A 27988-nucleotide genomic window follows, 5' to 3' on the forward strand; every position below is an offset into this window, starting at 1 on the left:
TGCAGCAAGCAAACATTTTCAAATGCAACATGGAATAAGAAATCTTAAAAAAAAAAATATTACAACTTAATGTTAAAGTAAACAAAAATTCAAACACACAAAGTTTATGGCACAACACAAGTAACTAGATACGTTATATCTAACAACATATCTATCGGTCTATGTATCTATTTGATGGAACGGTCAACTTCCTTATAATTGCAACTAGCTACAAGGAAAAAAAAAACGCCTATTTACTGTATTTTCTAATTTTTTTTCTAAACAACACATATTTTTTTGTTGTAGATCTCAACTATTAAGCAGCTATAATAATTTGAAAGAAAAACAAAAAAAAAAAAAAAAAAAAAAACATAAAATAAAATGACTTTAAAAACCAGTAGTGATTTGTAAAAAATAACAGAAAAAAAAAACAAGAAAAATTATATTAAAGAAAAAAAAAAAAAAAATTGCCTGTAAAAGTGCCTCAACACTTCTTCCCAGCCATCGTGTAGTGTCCACCACATAGTGGGTTTCTGCATGCAGCATTCACATTATGGAAGAAGATGTTTTAAACGCTTTACAAACTCGCACGGCCTATTTACCCGGTAGTTTTGATCGTGATGGCAAAATAATTTTCATTGTCAGTCTAATCAATGAACTGCAGAGTTGGCAGCGTAAATGTTTGGAATTATCTATAACGTATTTAAAACGTTCATTAAGGTAAGTTTTGAAATTTTGTTTTTAAAGTTTCTTTTGATTCGTTATAGATTTATTAAGGTCTTAATAATTCTTTACTGATTGTCTTCTTTGGCTTTGTTCAATGTTTTAAGAAAGTTTTCGCTTTTTTTAATAATTCTTTTGTTTATAATTCTTCTTATTCTTTTTATTTTTTTTGGTTATAAACATTAATAATTCCATTTTATTATGTTGTATTGTTATTAATCTTATTCATTTTTTATTTATTAAAAAGAACTTTTTCTTTTTTTTTATTGTTTAAAAAAAATGTTTTAGAGTATTTTCTAACAAAGATATAAATATTTTAAAATTGAAAACATTTAAGATTGTTGAAAGATTTAGAAATTTATAATAGAAGCTAAAAGTGTTTAAATTTATATGTATTTTAATATTTATCTATTTATTAAATTTAAATAAATATTAGTAAAAGTTTTATATTGGGTATTCTAAATTTCTAATAAATCAGAATATGTCAATATTATAGTTCACACAGTCTAGTCTATAGACAAGATTATAAAGAAGACTATATAAACTATAGACAGGACTATAAACCAGCATATACTACAGACCAGACCAAAGATTATAGTCCAAAGTGTAGATAAGGCTATTTACAAGACTACAGACCGACTATCGGCTGTACTATAGAACAGACAATAATCAGATTCCAGACTATAGACTCTAGATAACAAGACTAGACTTTAGTACAGAGCATAGATCGCAGTTCTAGGAATAGACTTGACGAAAGTTCAGACTGTAGTATAAAATATAATCCAGATTATAGTCTAGCTTAAAATCCACATTATAGAATAGACTATAGCTCTGATTATAGCATACTTACACTATAGTCTAGACTCCAGACTATAGCCGAGTCAGTAGCCCAGAATATAGACTAGTCTGTAGTTTAGAATCTTGACTAGACCATAGTCCAGACTGTAGGCTATATTACAAACTATAGACTATATTCCAGACTATAAACTAGATTATAGTCCAGATTATAGACTAGACTATAGTCCAGACTATAGACTATACTATAGTCCAGACTATAGACTATACTATAGTCTAGACTATAGATTAGACTATAGTCCAGAATATAGAATAGACTATACTTCAAACTATAGACCAGACTATAGACTGAACTATAGTCCAAATTATAGACTGCACTATGTACCAGACTATAGATTCCACTATAGTCCATACTATAAACTACACTATAGTTCAGAATTAAGACTACGCTATAGTCCAGACTATAGACTGCACTATAGTGCATACTATAGACTATAGTCTAGTCTATAGTCTTGACTAAAGACTAGACTATAGTCTAGACTATAGTCCAGACTATAGAATAGACTATAGAATAGACTATAGACTAGACTATAGTGCAGACTATAGTCTAGTCTATAGTCTATTCTATAGTCTGGACTATAGTCTATTCTATAGTCTGGACTATAGTCTATTCTATAGACTGCACTATAATGCATACTATAGACTATAGTCTAGTCTATAGTCTTGACTAAAGACTAGACTATAGTCCAGACTATAGTCCAGACTATAGAATAGACTATAGACTAGACTATAGTCTAGACAATAGACTAGACTATAGTCCAGACTATAGCCTAGACTATAGTCCAGACTATAGCCAAGACTATAGTCCAGACTATAGAATAGACTATAGACTAGACTATAGTCCAGACTATAGACTAGACTATAGTCCAGACTATGGACTAGACTATAGTCCAGACTATAGACTAGACTATAGTCCAGACTATAGACTAGACTATAGTCCAGACTATAGACTAGACTATAGTCCAGACTATAGACTAGACTATAGTCCAGACTATAGACTAGACTATAGTCCAGACTATAGACTAGACTATAGTCCAGACTATAGACTAGACTATAGTCCAGACTATAGACTAGACTATAGTCCAAACTATAGACTAGACTATAGTCCAGACTATAGAACAGACTATAATCCAGACTATAGAATAGACTATAGTCCGGACTATAGAATAGACTATAGTCCAGACTATAGAATAGACTATAGTCCGGACTATAGAATAGACTATAGTCCAGACTATAGAATAGACTATAGTCCGGACTATAGAATAGACTATAGTCCGGACTATAGAATAGACTATAGTCCAGATTATAGAATAGACTATAGTCCAGACTATAGAATAGACTATAGTCCGGACTATAGAATAGACTATAGTCCAGATTATAGAATAGACTATAGTCCAGACTATAGAATAGACTATAGTCCAGACTATAGAATAGACTATAGTCCGGACTATAGAATAGACTATAGTCCAGATTATAGAATAGACTATAGTCCAGACTATAGAATAGACTATAGTCCATACTATAGAATAGACTATAGTCCAGCCTATAGAATAGACTATAGTCCAGACTATAGAATAGACTATAGTCCAGACTATAGAATAGACTATAGTCCAGACTATAGAATAGACTATAGTCCAGACTATAGAATAGACTATAGTCCAGACTATAGAATAGACTATAGTCCAGACTATAGAATAGACTATAGTCCAGACTATAGAATAGACTATAGTCCAGACTATAGAATAGACTATAGTCCAGACTATAGAATAGACTATAGTCCAGACTATAGAATAGACTATAGTCCAGACTAAAGAATAGACTATATTCCAGACTATAGAAGAGGATACAGTCGAGACTATAGACTAAACTATAGTCCAGATTATAGACTAAACGTCCAGACTATAGACTAGACATAGACTAGACTATAGTCCAGACTATAGACTAGACTATATTTCAGACTATAAACTAAAGTATAGCCCAGGCTATAGACTACACTACAGTCTAGACTATAGGCTGCACAGAAGTCCATATAATAGAGTGCACTATAGTTCAGACTACAGACTATAGTCAAGTGACTAGACTATAGTCCAGAATGTAGAGTTTAAACTATGGTATAGTCTGTTTCGTTGTCTTTAGTGTGGGTTATAGTACGGATTACATGCTAGACTATAGTCCCGTCTACAGCTCAGTCTACAGTTTAGTCTAACTGGTATTAAACTATAAACTAGACTATAGTTCAGATTAATCCAAACTTTAGCCGTTGCTATTGTTAAATTAAAATTATCTATCTTGAATGTTTTTTTGTTGGACTTATAACAAATTGTAAATTATTGTTTTATAAAACATAACAAATTTGTCACATATTTTAAAACTTTTGTTTAAAGCCACACATTTTGGTTACAAATGGTTAATTTCTGGCGTTGACTGATCACAGAGTCTAAACAACAGGGGTGCATTCAAATGGAAATTTATTTTTGTAGGCCTGAATTATAATAATAAAATACTTAATCTCAAAGATAAAAACAATCAAATAAATTAGATAAAATTAATCTTGGAAATATAAAACAAATAAAATAAAAAAAGTATTCACCCTTGGCTAAAAATCATTTGATAAAAACTAACAAACATCAATCATAAAATCAAGTTAGAAAACTAGTTTTTAAAAATTTATGCTAAATAATGATTTAGAGAAAAAGTTAATAAATTTATTTTAAGAATTTGTCGTTTTGTTTTAATTTGTTTACAGTGATGTCATTTTACAAAAGGGTGTGACCATTATAGTGGATGCCCAAAAGACCACGGCTCGTATAAATCGTCATCATGCACGATTTATTTATAATTTATTTGAAGGTCTAACAGTCAATCTATATCTAGTCAAATCGGAAGGATTTTGGGAAAAACATGTGGAAACCTGTACAAAGTCACAGACAAAAGGAGAGGTAATTGGAGAGACTAGTTTTTCCTTTATCCTCAATTTAAATACTTTATCTTCTTTTCTCAATTTTTTTAGCCCATTGTTTTATCTAGATCTCGTTTAATGAAATATTTCGATTTAACCAGTTTACCGGAAGAATTAGGTGGCCAACTACAGTACAATTATGATTTATGGTTGCAGCAAAGAAAGGTAAATATATGTCTTTAGTTGAAAATAATTGTGTCAAGTAATTTTTCTTTTCGTTAAATATTAAAATTCATTTTTTTCTTTTTAAAAATTTTATAACAGTCCATTGATGAGTTTGTTAAAATTTACGACAATTGTTTAGCAGCCATGGAAAGTTTACAAAAATTATTGCAGTGTAATAAATCAATACGAGCAACGGAAGCGGATGCAGAGCTAAAGAAATACTCACAAATGCATGCTACGGTGCAGTGTAGTATTGAAACTGTCATAGAAATGGGTGAGTAAGTTAGTGAGAAATACATATTTATAATTTTTTCCCAAATACAGTAAATATTTAAAAATTTACATAACTTTCTTTAACATATTACTAAAACTTAAGTAATAGCTGTGCATTATATAAATACAGTTACTAAAAATTATTACTTTTTTTTTTGTTAATTTTTCTTTTCGGTTTTTAACACATAAATATTAATGAGCTTTTTTGTTATGATATTCTCTTTAAGTAATTAGTTTTAGTTTCAACAGGTTCTGTTTTTTTTCATACTACTGGTTAGACTAATTGTTTGAGTTTTTTGTGTTCATTTAGAAGATTAAAATTAATGTGGAAGAAAATAATTTATTTTAAACATTAAATAATGTTTGTATTAAATAATATTTCTTCACTGAACATTAAGAAAAGTTAATTAATATAATCATGCCATAAAATTATGATTATCAGTATTTTGTAGTTTTTTTGTTATTATGAGTTTGTAGCTTAAGTCTTTCGTTTTACGTTGAGTTAAGCACAATTTCGACACATTCTCTGTTTTTAGAAAATTTTTGATATTTTACTTTTTGTTTTTTCGAAAATTTTCTGGTTCATTTCTAGTTCCAATTCAGTTCTAGTTCAGTACTAGTTCAGTTTTAGTTCAGTTCTAGTTCAGTTCTAGTTCAGTTCTAGTTCAGTTCTAGTTCAGTTCTAGTTCAGTTCTAGTTCAGTTCTAGTTCAGTTCTAGTTCAGTTCTAGTTCAGTTCTAGTTCAGTTCTAGTTCAGTTCTAGTTCAGTTCTAGTTCAGTTCTAGTTCAGTTCTAGTTCAGTTCTAGTTCAGTTCTAGTTCGGTTAGTTCGTTCTAGTTCAGTTCTAGTTCAGTTCTAGTTCAGTTCTAGTTCAGTTCTAGTTCAGTTCTAGTTCAGTTCTAGTTCAGTTCTAGTTCAGTTCTAGTTCAGTTCTAGTTCAGTTCTAGTTCAGTTCTAGTTCAGTTCTAGTTCAGTTCTAGTTCAGTTCTAGTTCAGTTCTAGTTCAGTTCTAGTTCAGTTCTAGTTCAGTTCTAGTTCAGTTCTAGTTCAGTTCTAGTTCAGTTCTAGTTCAGTTCTAGTTCAGTTCTAGTTCAGTTCTAGTTCAGTTCTAGTTCAGTTCTAGTTCAGTTCTAGTTCAGTTCTAGTTCAGTTCTAGTTCAGTTCTAGTTCAGTTCTAGTTCAGTTCTAGTTCAGTTCTAGTTCAGTTCTAGTTCAGTTCTAGTTCAGTTCTAGTTCAGTTCTAGTTCAGTTCTAGTTCAGTTCTAGTTCAGTTCTAGTTCAGTTCTAGTTCAGTTCAGTTCTAGTTCAGTTCTAGTTCAGTTCTAGTTCAGTTCTAGTTCAGTTCTAGTTCAGTTCTAGTTCAGTTCTAGTTCAGTTCTAGTTCAGTTCTAGTTCAGTTCTAGTTCAGTTCTAGTTCAGTTCTAGTTCAGTTCTAGTTTAGTTCTAGTTTAGTTCTAGTTCAGTTCTAGTTCAGTTCTAGTTCAGTTCTAGTTCAGTTCTAGTTCAGTTCTAGTTCAGTTCTAGTTCAGTTCTAGTTCAGTTCTAGTTCAGTTCTAGTTCAGTTCTAGTTCAGTTCTAGTTCAGTTCTAGTTCAGTTCTAGTTCAGTTCTAGTTCAGTTCTAGTTTAGTTCTAGTTCAGTTCTAGTTCAGTTCTAGTTCAGTTCTAGTTTAGTTCTAGTTCAGTTCTAGTTTAGTTCTAGTTTAGTTCTAGTTCAGTTCTAGTTCAGTTCTAGTTCAGTTCTAGTTCAGTTCTAGTTCAGTTCTAGTTCAGTTCTAGTTCAGTTCTAGTTCAGTTCTAGTTCAGTTCTAGTTCAGTTCTAGTTCAGTTCAATTCAGATCTAGTTCAGTTCAGTTCTATTTCGTGCCTTATATTGGTCTTAATAACAAAAGAAGTAAACAATTAAACAATTTTATATCCACAAACGTGATTATTAAACTTTTTCTCCCTCTCTGTCTATTTGTTAAGAATTTGCAAAAAATAGTAAAAAATAGTTGCCTTGACTGTATTTAAGTTTTTTTGTGGTCGTGGTTTTTTCTTTTGTGTTGTAGTTTAATTTCAAACATAATTTTGCCTTGAGGCTTTGAACATATTTTTAATGACAGTTAATTTTATGTCGTTGTTTTTATTTTTTTGCCTAATTGGTATTGAACAATTATTTGTTTTAGACAAGTTGGTTAGAGTTTATTTTGTGGCAAAAATAAAATTGTGTAAAAACAAACCTTTTAAAAATTTAGGTCTTTGGTGTTTAAAGTAAAAATTTCTTTAGGTTTATAGTTTGACATTTATAATTGATGTGTTATAAGTTGTGAATTAGTGGCTAATGTAAAAATGATTTATTAATAAGTTTTACTGCTTGCATTAAAGGTGTTTATTAATCAATTTTATTGTCATTAGATTTTAACAATGTTCAACACATTGGAAATTAAAAAAAATTTTTAAGTCGAAACTTGGTCTATGCCGAAAAGAACTAAGACAATTGAATCTTGTACTTTTTGTAGCTTTTATTGTGATTTATTACATTTTAGCTAAAAAGCGATCAAAATTATAAAATATATTTCTTATCAAACCTCTTTCGAACCTTTAACTAGTTTGAAACAACCTGTTCATGTTGCTCAAACTTTGTTCAGTTTGTTGTGTTCTCTGTCAAACTAGTTTAAGTTGTGTATGAAGTTAATGTTAATATTTTCAGAGAAGTTTTGCACTAAAAAAACTAGTAGGATTTTAAACATAAACAATTTTTTATGTTGATGCAAGTAATATGTATTAAAATAGAGGATTATAGATTTGGGTCAGATAAAAATTCAATTAATACACTTATTTTGACAACTGAATATTTTATGAACTCCTCAAGCTAGATTTCACAATTAAAGATTTCAATTAAATAAAAGTTGCAATATAAGAGACTAATAAAATTAAGCTAAAATTATTTTTTAAAAAAAGTGTTGAATTTCAAGTTTTTACCTAAAGTTTCACTTCTTTGATTACCTCCACCTCCAGAACTCGCCTTCATCTAACGTACTTGTCAGTCTCTCTTTCAAAATCTAATTGTTATTCTTAACAAATCCTACAAGTTCTTAAGCGTTTAATAGCAAATAATAAGAACAAAACGTACATAATGTTTTCAACAATTACTCCAACTATTACACCAACATGTACAATAAAATTACCACACGCACATGCGTAAAAAGCCAAGAAATCAGTGTTGTTGTTTTCGCTTAAAAGCTTCAATATCGGCCGGGTGCTTTATTACATTGAAAAACGTCACCCAACCAACGACGTTCAAAGTGAATGACATGTATGACACGAACACAAATGGGCCGTAAAACTTTAGCAACACCTTAGACACGTACAACAACAACATTGAGAACGGCAACAACGATAACTATACAAATAATAACAACTTTTCTTAAAACGTGTTTACGTTTAAACTTGGCCAATGTTGATCGCATGTGATCTATAACTACTATGATTTTATTGAGCGCACAGGTAGTTGGAATTTTGTTTTTGTCTTTAAATTTATTTTTATTGTATTGTTAATGAAGAATTGATAGAATTTGTTTTGATACTTATGATACAATGGCAACGGACTATACTATAATCTGGACTTATGAATCGAATATAGGCTGGGCTTAAGAATCAACTTTAGCAGAACAAGAACACAACCTGAACTAGAACTTAACTAGAACTGAACTAGAACTTAACTAGAACTGAACTACAACTGAACTACAACTGAACTAGAACTGAACTAGAACTGAACTAGAACTGAACTAGAACTGAACTGAACTAGAACTGAACTAGAACTGAACTAGAACTGAACTAGAACTGAACTAGAACTGAACTAGAAACTGAACTAGAACTGAACTAGAACTGAACTAGAACTGAACTAGAACTGAACTAGAACTGAACTAGAACTGAACTAGAACTGAACTAGAACTGAACTAGAACTGAACTAGAACTGAACTAGAACTGAACTAGAACTGAACTAGAACTGAACTAGAACTGAACTAGAACTGAACTAGAACTGAACTAGAACTGAACTAGAACTGAACTAGAACTGAACTAGAACTGAACTAGAACTGAACTAGAACTGAACTAGAACTGAACTAGAACTGAACTAGAACTGAACTAGAACTGAACTAGAACTGAACTAGAACTGAACTAGAACTGAACTAGAACTGAACTAGAACTGAACTAGAACTGAACTAGAACTGAACTAGAACTGAACTAGAACTGAACTAGAACTGAACTAGAACTGAACTAGAACTGAACTAGAACTGAACTAGAACTGAACTAGAACTGAACTAGAACTGAACTAGAACTGAACTAGAACTGAACTAGAACTGAACTAGAACTGAACTAGAACTGAACTAGAACTGAACTAGAACTGAACTAGAACTGAACTAGAACTGAACTAGAACTGAACTAGAACTGAACTAGAACTGAACTAGAACTGAACTAGAACTGAACTAGAACTGAACTAGAACTGAACTAGAACTGAACTAGAACTGAACTAGAACTGAACTAGAACTGAACTAGAACTGAACTAGAACTGAACTAGAACTGAACTAGAACTGAACTAGAACTGAACTAGAACTGAACTAGAACTGAACTAGAACTGAACTAGAACTGAACTAGAACTGAACTAGAACTGAACTAGAACTAGAACTGAACTAGAACTGAACTAGAACTGAACTAGAACTGAACTAGAACTGAACTAGAACTGAACTAGAACTGAACTAGAACTGAACTAGAACTGAACTAGAACTGAACTAGAACTGAACTAGAACTGAACTAGAACTGAACTAGAACTGAACTAGAACTGAACTAGAACTGAACTAGAACTGAACTAGAACTGAACTAGAACTGAACTAGAACTGAACTAGAACTGAACTAGAACTGAACTAGAACTGAACTAGAACTGAACTAGACTGAACTAGAACTGAACTAGAACTGAAATAGAACTGAACTAGAACTAGAACTTTAAGTTGCTTTTAAAAATCGATCATTTAATATTGTAAAGAAATATTTGTTAAAATACAACAAACAACTTATTTTTTCTTTAAATTTGTTCAAATACAAATAAGATAAACTTGTTGAAAATGTTGGTAAATTGTGTAAACTTTAAAGAAAATAGAAAGTTGTTTGGTTTCACCATTAGGTTAATTAAGACGATTTATTTATGTTTGGGAATAAATCTTAATCTTCCATACCACCATAATAAAACACATGTAAATCAATTTTAAATTTATTTAGTTTTCATTTCTATTTAAAATTTTATTTTTATAGGTAATCGTATCTTAACACGTTTCAATGAAGTCTATTCCCCAACCCCGCCCGTAAACAATAGCAAAAATCATTTCAATGCAACCGCAGCCAAAACCAATGCAACAACAACAACGGCAATTAATGACCATGATGTTCATACACCTGTTGCAACCGCAAATGGTTGGATTAAACGAACTTTACCGCCAGATTTGAATTGTGAACGGGCACGTATTGAGATGCGTTTAAATGAAATTGAGAAACGACAAACTGATTTACGCACAGCCTGGTTGGAACTTATACAGACCGTGAGAGAGGCTAGAGAATTGGCTAACTTGGAAGAAGGGGTGGCCTTTGTAACAAATTGGATTTTGAATACCGCAGAACAAATGTTGAATCGTCAAACCGCCATTGGGTGTGACGTTAAGGCCTGTGAAAATTTGCGTTCGGCCCATGACAAATTCGAATTGGAATGTCGTGAAACTTATGGGTTCTATGCGGAGCTGTTGTATAAAATAGAATCGTATATAGGTTCAAAAGATTCACCAGCTTATCGTGACCTGTTGTCGCAAAAAGAATTCATGCAGTTTGTTTGTCGTTCGTTTGCAACGCGTCTGGAGAGAAGACGTAACATATTAATTACTTCATTGAGGTTTTATCGGCTGGTAACTGAATATTTCGATAAAACCACAGAAGTATTTGAGTCACTAGTCATGGGTGGTAGTGGTGGTAAGATGGAAGACTTTACAAAAGCATCTGGCACATTGCAAAAACTAAAAAGCAGTCAACTAAGTTTGGGTGAGTCGAAGTCACAACATTCTTGTGGTTGCAACCAAACAAAACGAATACCAAATAATTTTCTTTGTTACTTCTTTCTCAGCCTCCATTGAACGTGAACTAATAAAGGAGGGTGAAAAACTCAGCGACATACTGTCAATGCCCGTTAAAGATGCTCTTGGCCGTGACCTACACATCGACTATAGCGATGATATTTGTAGTGTGCGCGAAATTTTAGATACAACGCTGGCGCGCCGCAAAATCTTTAGCGATAGTGTGGAATTGCAAAAACTCACCTTGGAACAGGTGACACACATTTATACGTATGAACAGGATGCCTGTATGGCGATCAAATGGTTGGATGATTTGTACAATGTCATGATCAAGTGCCATTCGCATGTAGGTTGTAATATACACGAAATACAGGTGCAAAAGGATGAATTGCAAACATTTCAAGAAACTGGAAAGGTGAGTTTTTCTTCATGCCTTTTCAGTTGGTGGTATTTTTATTGTAGTTGTTTTAGTGTTGCCTTGTTAAATGAGTTTGTGTGCAGCTGACAAAAAGGGTTGCCAAGAAGATCGATGTAACGTTCAATTTCATTGGTCTTGGAAATAACTTGAACAATCAGTATCCCGGAACTTAACTAGAACTGAACTAGATCTAAACTAGAACTGAACTAGAACTGAACTAGAACTGAACTAGGACTGAACTAGAACTTTATTAGAACTGAACTAGAACTGAACTAGAACTGAACTAGAACTGAACTAGAACTGAACTAGAACTGAACTGAACTAGAACTGAACTAGAACTGAACTAGAACTGAACTAGAACTGAACTAGAACTGAACTAGAACTGAACTAGACTGAACTAGAACTGAACTAGAACTGAACTAGAAACTGAACTAGAACTGAACTAGAACTGAACTAGAACTGAACTAGAACTGAACTAGAACTGAACTAGAACTGAACTAGAACTGAACTAGAACTGAACTAGAACTGAACTAGAACTGAACTAGAACTGAACTAGAACTGAACTAGAACTGAACTAGAAACTGAACTAGAACTGAACTAGAACTGAACTAGAACTGAACTAGACTGAACTAGAACTGAACTAGAACTGAACTAGAACTGAACTAGAACTGAACTAGAACTGAACTAGAACTGAACTAGAACTGAACTAGAACTGAACTAGAACTGAACTAGAACTGAACTGACTAGAACTGAACTAGAAACTGAACTAGAACTGAACTAGAACTGAACTAGAACTGAACTAGAACTGAACTAGAACTGAACTAGAACTGAACTAGAACTGAACTAGAACTGAACTAGAACTGAACTAGAACTGAACTAGAACTGAACTAGAACTGAACTAGAACTGAACTAGAACTGAACTAGAACTGAACTAGAACTGAACTAGAACTGAACTAGAACTGAACTAGAACTGAACTAGAACTGAACTAGAACTGAACTAGAACTGAACTAGAACTGAACTAGAACTGAACTAGAACTGAACTAGAACTGAACTAGAACTGAACTAGAACTGAACTAGAACTGAACTAGAACTGAACTAGAACTGAACTAGAACTGAACTAGAACTGAACTAGAACTGAACTAGAACTGAACTAGAACTGAACTAGAACTGAACTAGAACTGAACTAGAACTGAACTAGAACTGAACTAGAACTGAACTAGAACTGAACTAGAACTGAACTAGAACTGAACTAGAACTGAACTAGAACTGAACTAGAACTGAACTAGAACTAGAACTAAACTAGAATTGAACTAGAACTGAACTAGAACTGAACTAGAACTGAACTAGAACTGAACTAGAACTGAATTAGAACCATAACTGAACTAGAACTGAAGACTCTGTTTGAGTGTAGCCCTTACCCAACACTCTTCCCTCAACAATAATTACAATTCCATCATTGGCAACTCTCTCTGTTCACCGCCTCGTTTAAAAACAATGCAGTTATTCTGGTTACACTTGAATGTACGAACAAATTAGGAATACTCTGGGGTTTCAGTTGATCATCATTATTATTACTATTATTGTTATTGGCTTACTACTAAGTCTCTCTACTCTTCCCATCTGTTTGGATATGAGTTAAGTATTTTTTAGGTTGGTCAGCTGTAACAATTTTCTAGAGCGCGCCTGGAACAATGGTTGTTGTACAACTGTGTAGTTTTATGTTGCTTATAAGTAACACTTGTTTTGTTACCGTTAATAGTTTTGGCGGCTTGTTGTCGTTTGTTTGACTTTTTGTAGGTTTATTTGCAACAATTGTGGGTATTTTTATGATGCAACGTTTTGATTACCCATATCATTATTATGATTATTATTTTTATGTTTAATGCTAAAATAACAGATCATTTTGAGCGATTTTCTATTGGCAAACAGGAAGTTGATTGTTAAAATGGTTCTGAGTGAAAGGAAATAGTGAGATGAATAACAAAAAGATTGATAATGATTGATGTTTTTTGTTTATTATTAAGAGTAGTGAAGTTAAAATATTAAGGCAAAACATTAATAATTGTAAAACTTTGACTTAGAGCTGACTTAAAACTGAACTAGATCTAAACTAGAATTGGATTAAAACTGAACTAAAATTGAACTAGAACTGAACTAGAACTGAACTAAAACTGAACTAAAACTGATCTAGAATTGAACTAGAACTGAACTAGAACAAAACTGGAACTGAACTAGAATTGAACTAGAACTGAACTAAAACTGAACTAAAACTGAACTAAAACTGAACTAGAACTGAACTAGAACTGAACTAGAACTGAACTAGAACTGAACTAGAACTGAACTAGAACTGAACTAGAACTGAACTAGAACTGAACTAGAACTGACTTAGAACTGAATTAGAACTGAACTAGAACGGAACTAGAACTGAACTAGCACTGAACTAGAACTGAACTAGAACTGAACTAGAACTGAACTACAACTGAAACTAGAACTGAACTAGAACTGAACTAGAACTGAACTAGAACTGAACTATAACTGAACTAGAACTGAACTAGAACTGAACTAGAACTGAACTAGAACTGAACTAGAACGGAACTAGAACTACTAGAACTGACTGAAACTAGAACTGAACTAGAACTGAACTAGAACTGAACAGAACTGAACTAGAACTGACTAGAACTGAACTAGAACTGAACTAGAACTGAACTAGAACTGAACTAGAACTGAACTAGAACTGAACTAGAACTGAACTAGAACTGAACTAGAACTGAACTAGAACTGAACTAGAACTGAACTAGAACTGAACTAGAACTGAACTAGAACTGAACTAGAACTGAACTAGAACTGAACTAGAACTGAACTAGAACTGAACTTGAACTGAACTAGAACTGAACTAGAACTGAACTAGAACTGAACTAGAACTGAACTAGAACTGAACTAGAACTGAACTAGAACTGAACTAGAACTGAACTAGAACTGAACTAGAACTGAACTAGAACTGAACTAGAACTGAACTAGAACTGAACTAGAACTGAACTAGAACTGAACTAGAACTGAACTAGAACTGAACTAGAACTGAACTAGAACTGAACTAGAACTGAACTAGAACTGAACTAGAACTGAACTAGAACTGAACTAGAACTGAACTAGAACTGAACTAGAACTGAACTAGAACTGAACTAGAACTGAACTAGAACTGAACTAGAACTGAACTAGAACTGAACTAGAACTGAACTAGAACTGAACTAGAACTAGAACTAAAGAACTAGAACTGAACTAGAACTGAACTAGAACTGAACTAGAACTGAACTAGAACTGAACTAGAACTGAACTAGAACTAGAACTGAACTAGAACTGAACTAGAACTGAACTAGAACTGAACTAGAACTGAACTAGAACTGAACTAGAACTGAACTAGAACTGAACTAGAACTGAACTAGAACTGAACTAGAACTGAACTAGAACTGAACTAGAACTGAACTAGAATTGAACTAGAACTGAACTAGAACTGAACTAGAACTGAACTAGAACTGAAGTAGAACTGAACTAGAACTGAACTAGAACTGAACTAGAACTGAACTAGAACTGAACTAGAACTGAACTAGAACTGAACTAGAACTGAACTAGAACTGAACTAGAACTGAACTAGAACTGAACGAGAAATGAACTAGAACTGAACTTGAACTGAATGGAATCTAAATATTTATTTATTGAAAAGCAATTCATTTCTATAACTTTTAGCTTGTTGTAATAAATCCTTCTGATCTAAATATCTGAATTGCAACAATTTCACAAATATTATTTTCAATTACATATCAAATTTGTAACTTAAGCTGACATTAAATGAAAACATTAAAATGTTAGGCACACGCTTTATTTCCAATCTACTTTCAACAGTTTTTCTTACCACATTTTGATGTAGATAAAACCTTTCAAATGTTTCAAAGTCTGCCGTTAAGAAAAATAAAAAAACATCATTATTAACAATTTCTCTAAACCAGAAATCAAGAAATAAAAATATTTTAAAGCAGTGAAAGGTAACGAGAAAAAATATCAACACTTTGTTAAAAAAAACTATTAGTAATTTAAGCTACAAATGGGCTTTTTTTGTTTGTTCATTTTGGTTTTATGATATTGTTATTGTTTACGGCAAAAACATGAACATGAGTTAAAATACTAAAGGTAATGGATGATGGATTTTTATGAAATTAAGAAATAAAAGCACGTGCTTTTAGAAATGTTAAAAAAATATGAATTACCCTAAGACCCTGAATGAAGTTTCCTTTTCTTTCTTTCTTTGTTTTCACAGAGTATCTTCAACTATGGTTGTCAATTGCTGGAGGCATCGCAAACCCTGCGCAGCACCTGCAAGCTAGAGGTAACAGAAGCTTTGCTAATGCAACAACAATTGGAAAAAACTTGGCATAGTCTACAGGCTATAAGTCAAGAGCATATGACACGTTTACGCGTCTCAGCGGTATTTCATCGCAGTGTTGAAGACTATTGCCAACAATTAATCGAACTTAGAAGATGTCTGCGCAGCATGTTGCAACAACAGCAGGCCCAGCTAAGGCAACAGCAACGCAGCAGTAGTAGTGGCATAAGTAGTGAATCGGAATTTCAAACACAATCTCCTTCATCATCAGCAGCATCTACGAATGTTGATCAGGCAAGAACGACTTCACGTTCCATACAACAGCAACAACAGCAAAGACAACATTTGCAGCAGACACAACAACAACACAGTTCTTTAGTTGATGGTGGTGATCATAATGCCGAAGCTGCTGTTGCCGCTGAAAAGTCATTAAATGAACAACGTGAATTGTTGCGCAAGTATTTAATGGAACGTGAAAAACTTTTGGTAGAAGTAGGTCGCATGGTACGTTTGGGAAGGTTACTGAAAACACGTTTAAAAGAACCTTTCGTCTTGGATGCTGCCACAGGCAAGAGGTTTGTAAGATTTCTCTTGTTGAATTTTTATACAAAAACGAATTTCTTTTATTATTTTTGGTAGTTGAAAAAAATGGCATATAATTTTCTATTGATTAAGAGAAAAACGAGATAATGTAAACAATTGCTGTTGTTGTCGTTGCCACAACAGTAGACAACAATTGTGGTGTTGACATAGAAAGTAACACTTTTCCTTCTTGGTAGAGTCAAAGTCAACGAACTTTTTTTTTTTTTTATAAAAAAGCCGCCTTTACTTGGGCATCGTAGAATTGTTGTTGTTATTGTTGTTGCAACAATTAACATTCTATGTTTGTGTTGTGCTTAATAAACGTAAATTAATGCTAATTATAAACATATTTTTAAAATGCACTCGTATGCAAACACTCACTCACTCTCTATCTTAAGTAAACACTTACGTGTTTAGTCTGCATTTATGCTGTTCGTTAATACACACCTTTTTTGAGGATGTATCAAAAAAAGTATGGGTCGTCCAATCTTGGGTTCAGTAATCATTTGTGCTTTATAATGAAAGCTATTCATATATGATACAATATATAAAACACTAAACTATTACTAGTATCTGGAAATAGTCTAAATTATTGACCAGACTAGACTACAGTTCAGACTATAGACTATACTATAGACTCAATACTGTAAACTAGACTATAGTCACGACTATAGACTTGACTATAGTCCAGACTATGTATTAGACTATATTCCCGACTTTAGATTAGACTATATTCCACCCTACATATTAAACAATAGTTCAAACTGTAAATTAGACTATATTCCAGACTATATATTAGACTATAGTCCAGACTATAGACTAGACTTTACCCCAGACTAAAGATTATATTAGACTATAGTCCAGACTATAGACTAGACTTTACTCCAGACTAAAGACTAGACTATATTACAGAATATAGATTAGACTACAGTCCAGACTATAGATTAGACCTTATTCCACACTAAAGATTAGACTATAGTCCAGACTATAGACTAGACTATACTTCAGACTATAGATTAAACTTTTAGTCCTATAGCCTATAGATTACACTATATTTCAGACTATAGATTTGACTATAAACTAGACTATATTCCAGAATGTAGACTAGACTACAGTCCAAACTGTAGACTCGACTATGGTCCAAACTGTAGACTAGACTATAGTCCAGGTTATAGACTAGACTATACTCTAAACTATAGACTAGACTTTAGTCCAGACTATAGACTACACTGTAGTCTAGTATATAGACTATACTATGGTCTAGACAATAGACTATACTATAGACTAGACAATAGTCCAGACTATAGACTAAACTATTGTCCAGACCATAGATTAAACTATAGTCCTACAGACTACAGTATATTCCAGAATATATACTAGACTTTAGTCCAGACTACAGACTTTACTATAGTCTTATAGACTATTGTATACTCCGGAATATAGACTAGACTATAGTCCAGACTCTAGACTAGACTATAGCCCAGACTATAGACTATACTATAGTCCAGACTATAGACTAGACTAAATAATATACTATAGTCCAGACTATAGCCTTGATTATAGTCCAGGCTATAAATTAGACTGTAGTTCAGATAACAGACTAGACTATAATCCAGACTATAGTCTAGACTTTTTGCAAGACTATAGACTAGACTATAGTCTAGAATATATACTAGACAATATTCCAGTCTATGGATTAAACTGTAGTCCTGACTATAGACTGGACTATATTCCAGATTATAAATTTTTCTATAGACTATAGTCCAGACAACAGACTCGACTATAGCCCGGATCATAGACTAGATTATAGTCCAGAATATAGACTAGAGAATATTCCAGACTATAGATTAAACTATAGTCTTGACTATAGAGGGAACTATATTCCAGACTCTAGATTTTACTATAGACTATAGTACAGACCACAGACTAGACTATAGTCTGGATTATAGACTAGATTATAGTCCATACTTCAGACTTCACTATAGTGCAGACTATAGACTAGGATGTAGTCTAGACCATAGACTAGACTATAGCCCTGATTCTAGACTAGACTTTATTCCATATAGACTAGGCTTGAATACTTACTAGACTATATTCCAGGCTATAGATTAGGCTATAGACTATAGTCCAGACCATAGATTAGACTATAGTTCAGACTATAGACTATGCCTGAATTAAGAATAGACTGTAGATTAGGCTATATATCATAGTCCAGACAATATTTCATAGGTACATATTTTTTGACATGGATTATTTCCACTGAAAATATGTAACTAAATTCTCTGGGCCCTAGTTTGGTCTCTCCGAAATATCTATTAAATAAACTTAGCACACGTTTTCCATTTTAAGTTGTTGTTGTTGTTTTTGTTTGTTTTTTCATATTCTTCTTTATCATAAATGCGTGTTTTATGTTTTATTTGCATAATTTTTCTTTTACATTTTCTTCAATATCATATGAAGATTTGTAGCATTTATATTCTATTCTTTTTTTGGGTTCCAATTCTTTTATGTTTTTTGCAATCTAAACACAATTAATTTGTCTACATTTACTGCAGACGTGTATCTCTCTCTATATCCGTCCGTCCGGCCCAGTTGTCTATCTGGCTTTAGTCAAGAGTAGAATCTATCTATGCCCACTTTGTTTTATTTATTTGCAGTTTATCTTGTCGTCGTTGCCGTCGTGCGTGTGTGTCTCTAAGTGTCTAAGAGGTCTCTCTTCTTGTCTTATAAACATAATTTTATGCGTTTTCTTTAATAAAACTAAGTATTCTAGTAAATAGTCTTCGTTAAGAAAAAAATTTCAAAAAATTAATAGTTTATTCTTGGCTATAAATATTATTATAAAAGTTAATATTTGTGACTTTTACTTTACACATCATTTACGAGTATGTGTTCTACACTTGTGGTATTAGTTGAAGCATTAACAATTTCGATTTAAATAGTTGTTTAATATTAATTAAATTCTAAAGAAGCTGATTTAGGGGAAATAAATAAATCGAAAAGATACAAAACAAAATTGTACATATATATATCTAAGAATACTCTGAATTTTTAACTGTTCACTTAAAATAACCACTTTATGATCACCGGAAATGAATAATGTTACCAAAAAAAAGTATATCTGCTACCACTCTGAACAGAGCGTTGATTTCTTATAATGATAACTTTAAGAATTTGATATATTTTAAGCATCCCAGATCCTTTTATTTTTGTATAATTCTTTATACCTCACTTTTCTTTACTCTTTAAAATAATTTTTTTCTTTCCATTTTCATTTGTTTTACTTTTTTGTTTCCAAAATACCCACTTAAATGTCATTTTCATTCTGAAAAATTAAGTCCGAAAGGAGATCACGTCATGCCTCAAATAAATTGAAAATAAATCTTTTACTCAACACAGAGTGAAAGAAAGACTAAATTCAATATTATTAGATAGGAGAAAAAGAACTTTCGTACACTAGAACAAAATTTAGATAAATGAATAGACTTCAGTTGATAAAAAATACCAGATCATATTCCAGATTATAGACTAGACTATAGACTAGACTGTAGACTAGACAATAGACTAGACTATAGACTAGACTATAGACTAGACTATAGACTAGACTATAGACTAGACTATAGACTACACTATAGACTAGACTATAGACTAGACTATAGACTAGACTATAGACTAGACTATAGACTAGACTATAGACTACACTATAGACTAGACTATAGACTAGACTATAGACTAGACTATAGACTAGACTATAGACTAGACTATAGACTAGACTATAGACTAGACTATAGACTAGACTATAGACTAGACTATAGACTAGACTATAGACTAGACTATAGACTAGGTACTATAGACAGACTATAGACTAGACTATAGACTGACTATAAGACTAGACTAAGACTAGATATAGACTGACTATATACTAGACTATAGACTAGACTATAGTCTAGACCTATAGACCTGACTATAGACTAGACTAAGACTAGAACTATAGACTAGACTATAGACTAGACTATGATAGACTATAGATTAGACTATAGACCTAGACTATAGAACTAGACTTAGACTCGACTATAACTAGACTATAATTAGACTAACTATAGACTAGACTATGACTTAGACTATAGATTAGACTAGACTATAGACTAGACTATAGACTAGACTATAGACTAGACTAATAGACTAGACTATAGACTAGACTATAGACAGACTAAGACTAGACTAATGAACTAGACTATAGACTAGGACTATAGCTGGCTAATAGACTAGACTATAGGACTAGACTATAGACTAGACTAATACTAGCTATAGACTAGACTATAGACTACTATAGACGACTATAGACTAGACTATAGACTAGACTATAGACTAGACTACTAGACTATAGACTACTAGACTATAGACTAGACTATAGACTAGACTATAGACTAGACTATAGACTAGACTATAGACTAGACTATAGACTAGACTATAGACTAGACTATAGACTTGACTATAGACTAGACTATAGACTAGACTATAGACTAGACTATAGACTAGACTATAGACTAGACTATAGACTAGACTATAGACTAGACTATAGACTAGACTATAGACTAGACTATAGACTAGACTATAGACTAGACTATAGACTAGACTATAGACTAGACTATAGACTAGACTATAGACTAGACTATAGACTAGACTATAGACTTTTACTATAGACTAGACTATAGACTGGACTATAGACTAGACTATAGACTAGACTAGACTATGGACTAGACCATAGACTAGACCATAGACTAGACTATAGACTAGACTTCATACTACACTATTGACTAGATTATAGAATACTCTATAGACGACCCTGTAGACTTGACTATTTGCAAGTATTATCGAAGAACTAATGAACTTTCCTATGTATATATACCTACATAAGTTCCGAATTTCGCTCTATAGCTTTGCATCACTACATTATCGTAAACACTTTCTCCACCACCCACTAAAATAAAAAATTATTAAGTAAAAAATATATATAAAAACACTCTCGACAAAAATTGGAATAACATGACAAAAAGAAAAACAACAAACGACACCCAAAATTTGAACAGGAATACCAAGCGCGGACACATTTTATTAATTTTAGTATAATTTTGAGAGCGGTCCAGCGTGGTACAATTTTAAACGAATTCTTTTATTTATAACTAAAAACGAAAAACTTTTAAACGCGGGTGACAAAAATATTTCACTTAGAAAGCAAGCACTCACAAAAAATAAAACACATACTCAAGTTTATAGTCTGTACGACTTTTAGTTCTATATGTAACGGTAAAACTATATAAACGGATAATTAACGGAAACAATATTGTAAATAAATATATAGAATAACCAGAAAGGAAAAACAAATTTACTGCGTGTTTAAAATAATTAAAAATCATTGTGTTTATGAACAGAAAGAAAATCTTATTACAAATCTAAAAATATATAAAAACGTGTCCCTTTTTTTGAAGAAAGAAAAAAGTACCAGAAAAAACAAGACCCTTTTAATGTGTCTGTTTAAGTTTGTGCCGGCATACTTGAAGAAATTAAATTGAAATATTTATATTTTTGTGGTTTTACTCAGCTAGAGTAATGTGGTCTTAAACATTTTTGCAAAACGAGGAATAAATTTAAAAAGAAAATATTAATTTTGGCAAAAGTCCCATATTGTGTCCAGAAGTGTCTTGCGTCAATTAATTGAAATTGAAATTCATAAAAAAGAACTTGTTTCTTCACTAGCGGTAGCGTAACGATCGGTCGGATAATTGTATATTAAAATCGTTTCAAAATGTTTGCGCGGTTTCGTAATTTGTTTTCGAAAAATAAGGACGACTCGGAATTGGATGCGGAGACGGACGTGTCGTGCGAAAATGCGGGTAATATCGCGGAATCGTCGGATTATGTAAACGGTACTAGTGAAGAATCTTCAAAACTTGAGGGTTTAAATTTACTGAAAAGTATTGTGGAGAGTGAACAACAGGGTCAAAATAATAGCGAAGGGGTGGTGGAGAGTTCTGAGCCAACAACTTCCTTAAGTGAAGAAGTGGCAGCGTTATTAAAGAAAAGGCTTTCCAAGGATGAGGGCCAGGTGTCGGTCAATGAGGAGGAAAATAACTCTAGTCAGTCCACAGATAATGAACAACAAGTTCTTCCAGAAATTAACAATTTCAATGGGGTGTCTGAAAATATCGAAAAGGTTGAAGAGATCTCGAAAGACCCTAAAGAAAATGAAGAACTCGATAATGAGCCTAAACATACAGATAACGAAGAACTCTCTAACACAGATGTTCTTGGAAATAAAATGGTAGAAAATACTCATTCTGCTGAAGATCATATTAATTCCCAAGAGACTTCAGCAGAAGAGGTTTCTGAAAATATCGAAAAGGTCGAAGAAATCTCTGAAAACCCTAAAGAAAATGAAGATATCGATAATGAATCTAAACAAACAGATAACGAGGAGATTTCTGTCACAGATCAAGTAAATGATCTCTCAAATAAAACGGTAGAAAATACTGAATCTGACGAAGATCATACTAATTCCCTAGAAACTACAGCAGAAGAATCTTGCCAAGATAATAAAGAAACCGAAAATATTTCTTTACAAAACGACAATATTGAAGATTCTAATGAAAATACAGAAACTTCTAAAGAACCAATTGAATTATTCATAAGTGAAGAAGAAGGGGAAGATAAATCCACTTTGACTGAAGAAACAGATGCTTCCATTCTAAATAAGGAAGAAGACAAGACTTTGGAAACATCTGAGTTAGACAATGAAAAAGAAACTAAAGAACCCATTGAATTGTTCATAAGTGAGAATGAGGAAGTTTCCGAACTAAAAGTATCCGAATTAACGGAAACAGAACTACAAGAATCGGTAGAAAATGAAATAATTCTAGAAAATGCCTCCTTAGACCCTAAAGAACAAGTAGAAAATATTATTGAAACTCCAGACAACTCTCAGACCCACGAAACTGAAAACGAAAATCATCTAGTAGCTTCTAATGCACAAGAATTAAATACTCACATAGAAAATAAAACTGAAATAAAAGCCCATAACTCTCGTGATAATTCTCCCGAATTTTCTGAAAGTTCAAAATCTTTATCTCAATCTTCGATCAAAGAAAATCAAGCCTATTCAACTAGTCCAAATGTCGAAAAAGATTTAGATGAAACTAATCTTTGTCATAATTCTAGCATTGTGGTAGAGGATATACCTTCCGAGATTACAACACCCAGTCCTACAGTGGACAGCACTATATCGGGTAGCAGCAATGCCAGCACTTTGGATTCAGCTGCTGTCAATCAAATGCAGGATCCTAGCAAAATTATTGTCAATCCCATAGACAATAATGGTTTGGCTTGTAATGCTATTAATAATAAACTGAATGATATTGCTGAAGTGGCCGAATCTTTGGATGCTGTCATTCGCGATGTTCAAGAGAATGTTCAGACTGTAGAGGTTGAATCGAATCCCAGTCCAAGTGATAAGAAACTGGGTACGTTGAGGAGTACAAGTAGTGAGGTAAGTTGATGATTTTGTTTGCGTTGAATTAAATAACTCTTATTGTGAGTGTTATGGTCTGAAATTATTGAAGTATATCAGGGAGATTTTCAGATATATAAATAGGTTCCCGTTTAAGGAATAATGAGAAAAATCGGTTGAATATTGTTAAGTCCTCTTGTATGTTTATTGAAATCGTGTTTCCGAAGGCCCAAGATATGCTGGTAACTCAAATGTTGGGTCAATCTAAGAAGATAGACAGATAGATAGATAGATAGATAGATAGATAGATAGATAGATAGATAGATAGATAGATAGATAGATAGATAGATAGATAGATAGACAGATAGATAGGACTAGATAGAAGAGTACGATAGATAGATAGATAGATAGAAGATAGATAGATAGATAGATAGATAGATAGATAGATAGATAGATAGATAGAAGATAGAGCATAGATAGAAGATAGATAGATAGCTAGATAGATAGATAATAGATAGATAGATAATAGATAGATAGATAGCTAGATAGATAGATCTCCATCGATCGCTCGCTGATAGCTGCTCGCTCGCTCGCTCGCCGCTGATAGCTGCTCGCTCGCTCGCTCGCTCGCTCGCTCGCTCGCTCGCTGCTGCTCGCTCGCTCCTCGCTCGCTCGCCTCGATCCTCAGCTCTCTCGCTCAAGATGCTCGCCTCGCTCGCTGCTCGCTCGCTCGCTCTCTCGCTCGCTCGCTCGCTCCTCGCTCCTCGCTCGCTCGCTCTCTCGCTTCGCTCGCTCGCTCGCTCTCTCGCTCCGCTCGATCCTCTCTCGCTGCTCGTCGCTCGCTCGCTCGCTCTCTCGCTCCTCGCTCGCTCGCTCTCCCGCTCGCTCGCTCGCTCGCTCGCTCGCTCGCTCGCTCGCTCGCTCGCTCGCTCGCTCGCTCGCTCGCTCGCTCGCTCGCTCGCTCGCTCTCGCTCGCTCGCTCGCTCGCTCGCTCGCTCGCTCGCTCGCTCGCTCGCTCGCTCGCTCGCTCGCTCGCTCGCTCCTCGCTCGCTCGCTCGCTCGCTCGCTCGCTCGCTCGCTCTCGCTCGCGCTCGCTCGCTCGCTCTCTCGCTCGCTCGCTCGCTCTCGCTCGCTCGCTCGCTCGCTCGCTCGCTCGTCCTCGCTCGCTCGCTCGCTCGCTCGCTCGCTCGCTCGCTCGCTCGCTCGCTCGCTCGCTCGCTCGCTCGCTCGCTCGCTCGCTCGCTCGCTCGCTCGCTCGCTCGCTCGCTCGCTCGCTCGCTCGCTCGCTCGCTCGCTCGCTCTCGCTCGCTCGCTCGCTCGCTCGCTCGCTCGCTCGCTCCTCGCTCGCTCGCTCGCTCGCTCGCTCGCTCGCTCGCTCGCTCGCTCGCTCGCTCCGCTCGCTCGCTCGCTCGCTCGCTCGCTCGCTCGCTCGCTCGCGCTCGCTCGCTCGCGCTCGCTCGCTGCTCGCTCGCTCGCTCGCTCGTCTCTCGCTCGCTCGCTCTCGCTCGCTCGCTCGCTCGCTCGCTCGCTCGCTCGCTCGCTCGCTCGCTCGCTCGCTCGCTCGCTCGCTCTCGCTCGCTGCTCGCTCGCTCGCTCGCTCGCTCGCTCGCTCGCTCGCGCTCGCTCGCTCGCTCGCTCGCTCCTCGCTCGCTCGCTCTCTCGCTCGCTCTCTCGCTCGCTCGCTCGCTCGCTCGCTCGCTCGCTCGCTCTCGCTCGCTCGCTCGCTCGCTCGCTCGCTCGCTCGCTCGCTCGCTCGCTCGCTCGCTCGCTCGCTCGCTCGCTCGCTCGCTCGCTCGCTCGCTCGCTCGCTCTCTCGCTCGCTCTCGCTCGCTCTCTCGCTCGCTCGCTCGCTCTCTCGCTCGCTCGCTCGCTCGCTCGCTCGCTCGCTCGCTCGCTCGCTCGCTCGCTCGCTCGCTAGGCTTCGCTCGATCGATAGATTGCTTGATAGATTGATAGATAGCTAGATCGATCGATAGATAGTCTAGATCTAGCCTCTTTTGTCTGATAGTAGATCTTGATAGATTTGATAGTGACGCTATAGATTTGCTTGAATTTCAGATCCCGATATTTGTATTTACTCGACAAATTATGTATATCGATCGAACTCTAACAGTGAAAAAAATTCTCTTACAGGACTGGCACTCTCGTTCCACTGAAGACGATTCCTTTGCCACAGCTTCTGAAGGCAATTTTACTCTCCACTCCTCCTCATCCTTTCAAACGGCATCTGGCAGAACATCCTCCTTTATAAGTTGTGATAAAAACTCCTTCGATGCCAGTGAAGCAGATGACTCAACCTATGCCTTTGAAATGCCGGAATTAACCTCCCCTCTTAACATGTCATTTGAAGGATCGGAACAAAGTTATCTCTCAGCACAACAGCTTAATAATGAACAAGACAAAGAGCGAACACCCACTAAATTATCAGAGAGTGGTAGTCAAAATACGCATAATCTAGAAGATGATCAGAGTAGTATAGCCGATGTAGAGGAGTTGCATAGTGAAAGTGTAACACCTACACCAGAACAACACTATGATGGTTATCATGTGGATAGTATACCGGTGGAATCAGAAACTGAACTGGAAGTAGCGGGCATAGTTAATGCACCCTCTTTGGACATTATAACGGAACACACATTAATGCCCATGTCTAAAACACCCGAGGTGAGCCCTACAACCTCAACAAATGTTTGTTCGAATCAAAACCCATTAACAAGCACACAAATAAGTGTGAATGAGGCTCCGGATTCGAATGATCAACAAGAGCAAGAAAATACTAACAACAACAATAATAATAATAAACCAAATGCAGCATGGCGGCGCAGTAAATATTATGAGAATATAACCAAGCAAACCATTAAGGGATTTTTATAAATCTTTGAAATTTTTTTTGGAATTTTTTAAGAAATTTTAATTTTAAAGTTTTTTTGTTTTGGCAAACATTAACCCTGAACTTGAGGTCATTTCACAAAATTGCTTTTTGTTTATATATCTTTTGTTTTTGTTTTTTTTTTCATTATTTATTTTTACTAATTTTTATTGGATTTATGCCTGCTAGTTTTTAATTTAATAGAATTTTTTGCTTTGTGCGTGTGATTTTTCTGAAGCGTGTTGGCGTCATTTTTATAAAATTTTAAAATTCTTTGTTATTTTAGTTTTTATTTTTATCGAATTTTATTTTTTTTTGTTTTAGTAATTTATTATAATTTATTAATAACTGTGCTTGTGTGTTTGTTTTAAATTTATTCTAACAAATTATAAATAATGAGAATTCCAAATATTGTGTATGATGGGCTATAAGTCTTTTTGTTGAAGCCTATAATCAAAGAATAAACAAGAAGTGAAACGCTGTCATTTTTTTACAACAATAACATTACGCTCTTCTCACAGACGAGTGCTGTGTAAATCCAACACATATGTAAAAATGTTATTCTCTCTCCAAACTTCAAAACTTTTTCGCGAAAATTTGAGGATAATAGCACTTTGAAATATTTTTTATCACTTAACATTATATTTTATAATTTTTTTGCACAATTTAAACACATTTAATAGCCCGAAAATAATATATTTTCTACAAACGAAAAAAAAATATTTTTTATTTTTTGACATTGAATTTTTGTTGGTTGAAATTAAAACTAAAAAAACAATGTTGTAAATTTTCGTATGGTAAACGTAAAATATATTTCAAATAAATAATTTATTTTTCCAATATTATAGATTAAAAAACAAATAGACATGTTTATAAAATGTTTGTAGATAAAATATGTGGAAAATATCTCAAGAAACCTTTCAAAGTATAAATTGAAATGTAATATTTTTTTTCAATATTTTTCAATACGATTTTTTGCAACTATGTTGGCTTGAGAATTCTACTAATACATTCTTAGAGTTAGGTACCGGATGACAGTAGACTTAGGTACTTTTGACAGCAGTTTCATTTCTTATTTATTCTTTGCCTATAATACTTATTTTAAACATTCAAAATATTTTTACAAAAAAAAATAAAAAAATTGGCAATTTATATAAAAAAAATCCAAATAAATTTTAAAATTGCCATTGTG

At 34.2% G+C, this 27988-nt stretch overlaps 1 protein-coding gene across 1 annotated transcript; it reads left to right on the top strand.

The window, feature by feature from the left end:
• Positions 1-532: 532 nt before the first annotated feature.
• LOC119600410 lies at positions 533-27349 on the top strand. The gene is made up of 9 exons (XM_037950613.1): positions 533-699; positions 4304-4496; positions 4568-4681; positions 4781-4955; positions 10242-11015; positions 11098-11462; positions 15776-16416; positions 23639-23966; positions 26061-27349. Exons 1-9 carry the CDS (start codon positions 533-535, stop codon positions 26799-26801), a joined length of 3498 nt encoding a protein of 1165 aa, XP_037806541.1. The 3' UTR covers positions 26802-27349.
• Positions 27350-27988: the final 639 nt, after the last annotated feature.

The sequence above is a fragment of the Lucilia sericata genome, unplaced genomic scaffold (genome assembly GCF_015586225.1).
Source record: "Lucilia sericata isolate MDLA Ls3-8-SP2 unplaced genomic scaffold, ASM1558622v1 Contig000113F_arrow, whole genome shotgun sequence".
Taxonomy (NCBI): Eukaryota; Metazoa; Arthropoda; class Insecta; order Diptera; family Calliphoridae; genus Lucilia; species Lucilia sericata.

Bases quoted from the DNA above. Each gene is read 5' to 3' on its own strand.
- LOC119600410 (XM_037950613.1), top strand. From the start codon at position 533: ATGGAAGAAGATGTTTTAAACGCTTTACAAACTCGCACGGCCTATTTA. The intron at 11,016-11,097 runs GTGAGTCGAAGT...CTTCTTTCTCAG, and splicing joins AAGCAGTCAACTAAGTTTGG to CCTCCATTGAACGTGAACTA. The intron at 16,417-23,638 runs GTTTGTAAGATT...TCATAATTCTAG, and splicing joins GATGCTGCCACAGGCAAGAG to CATTGTGGTAGAGGATATAC.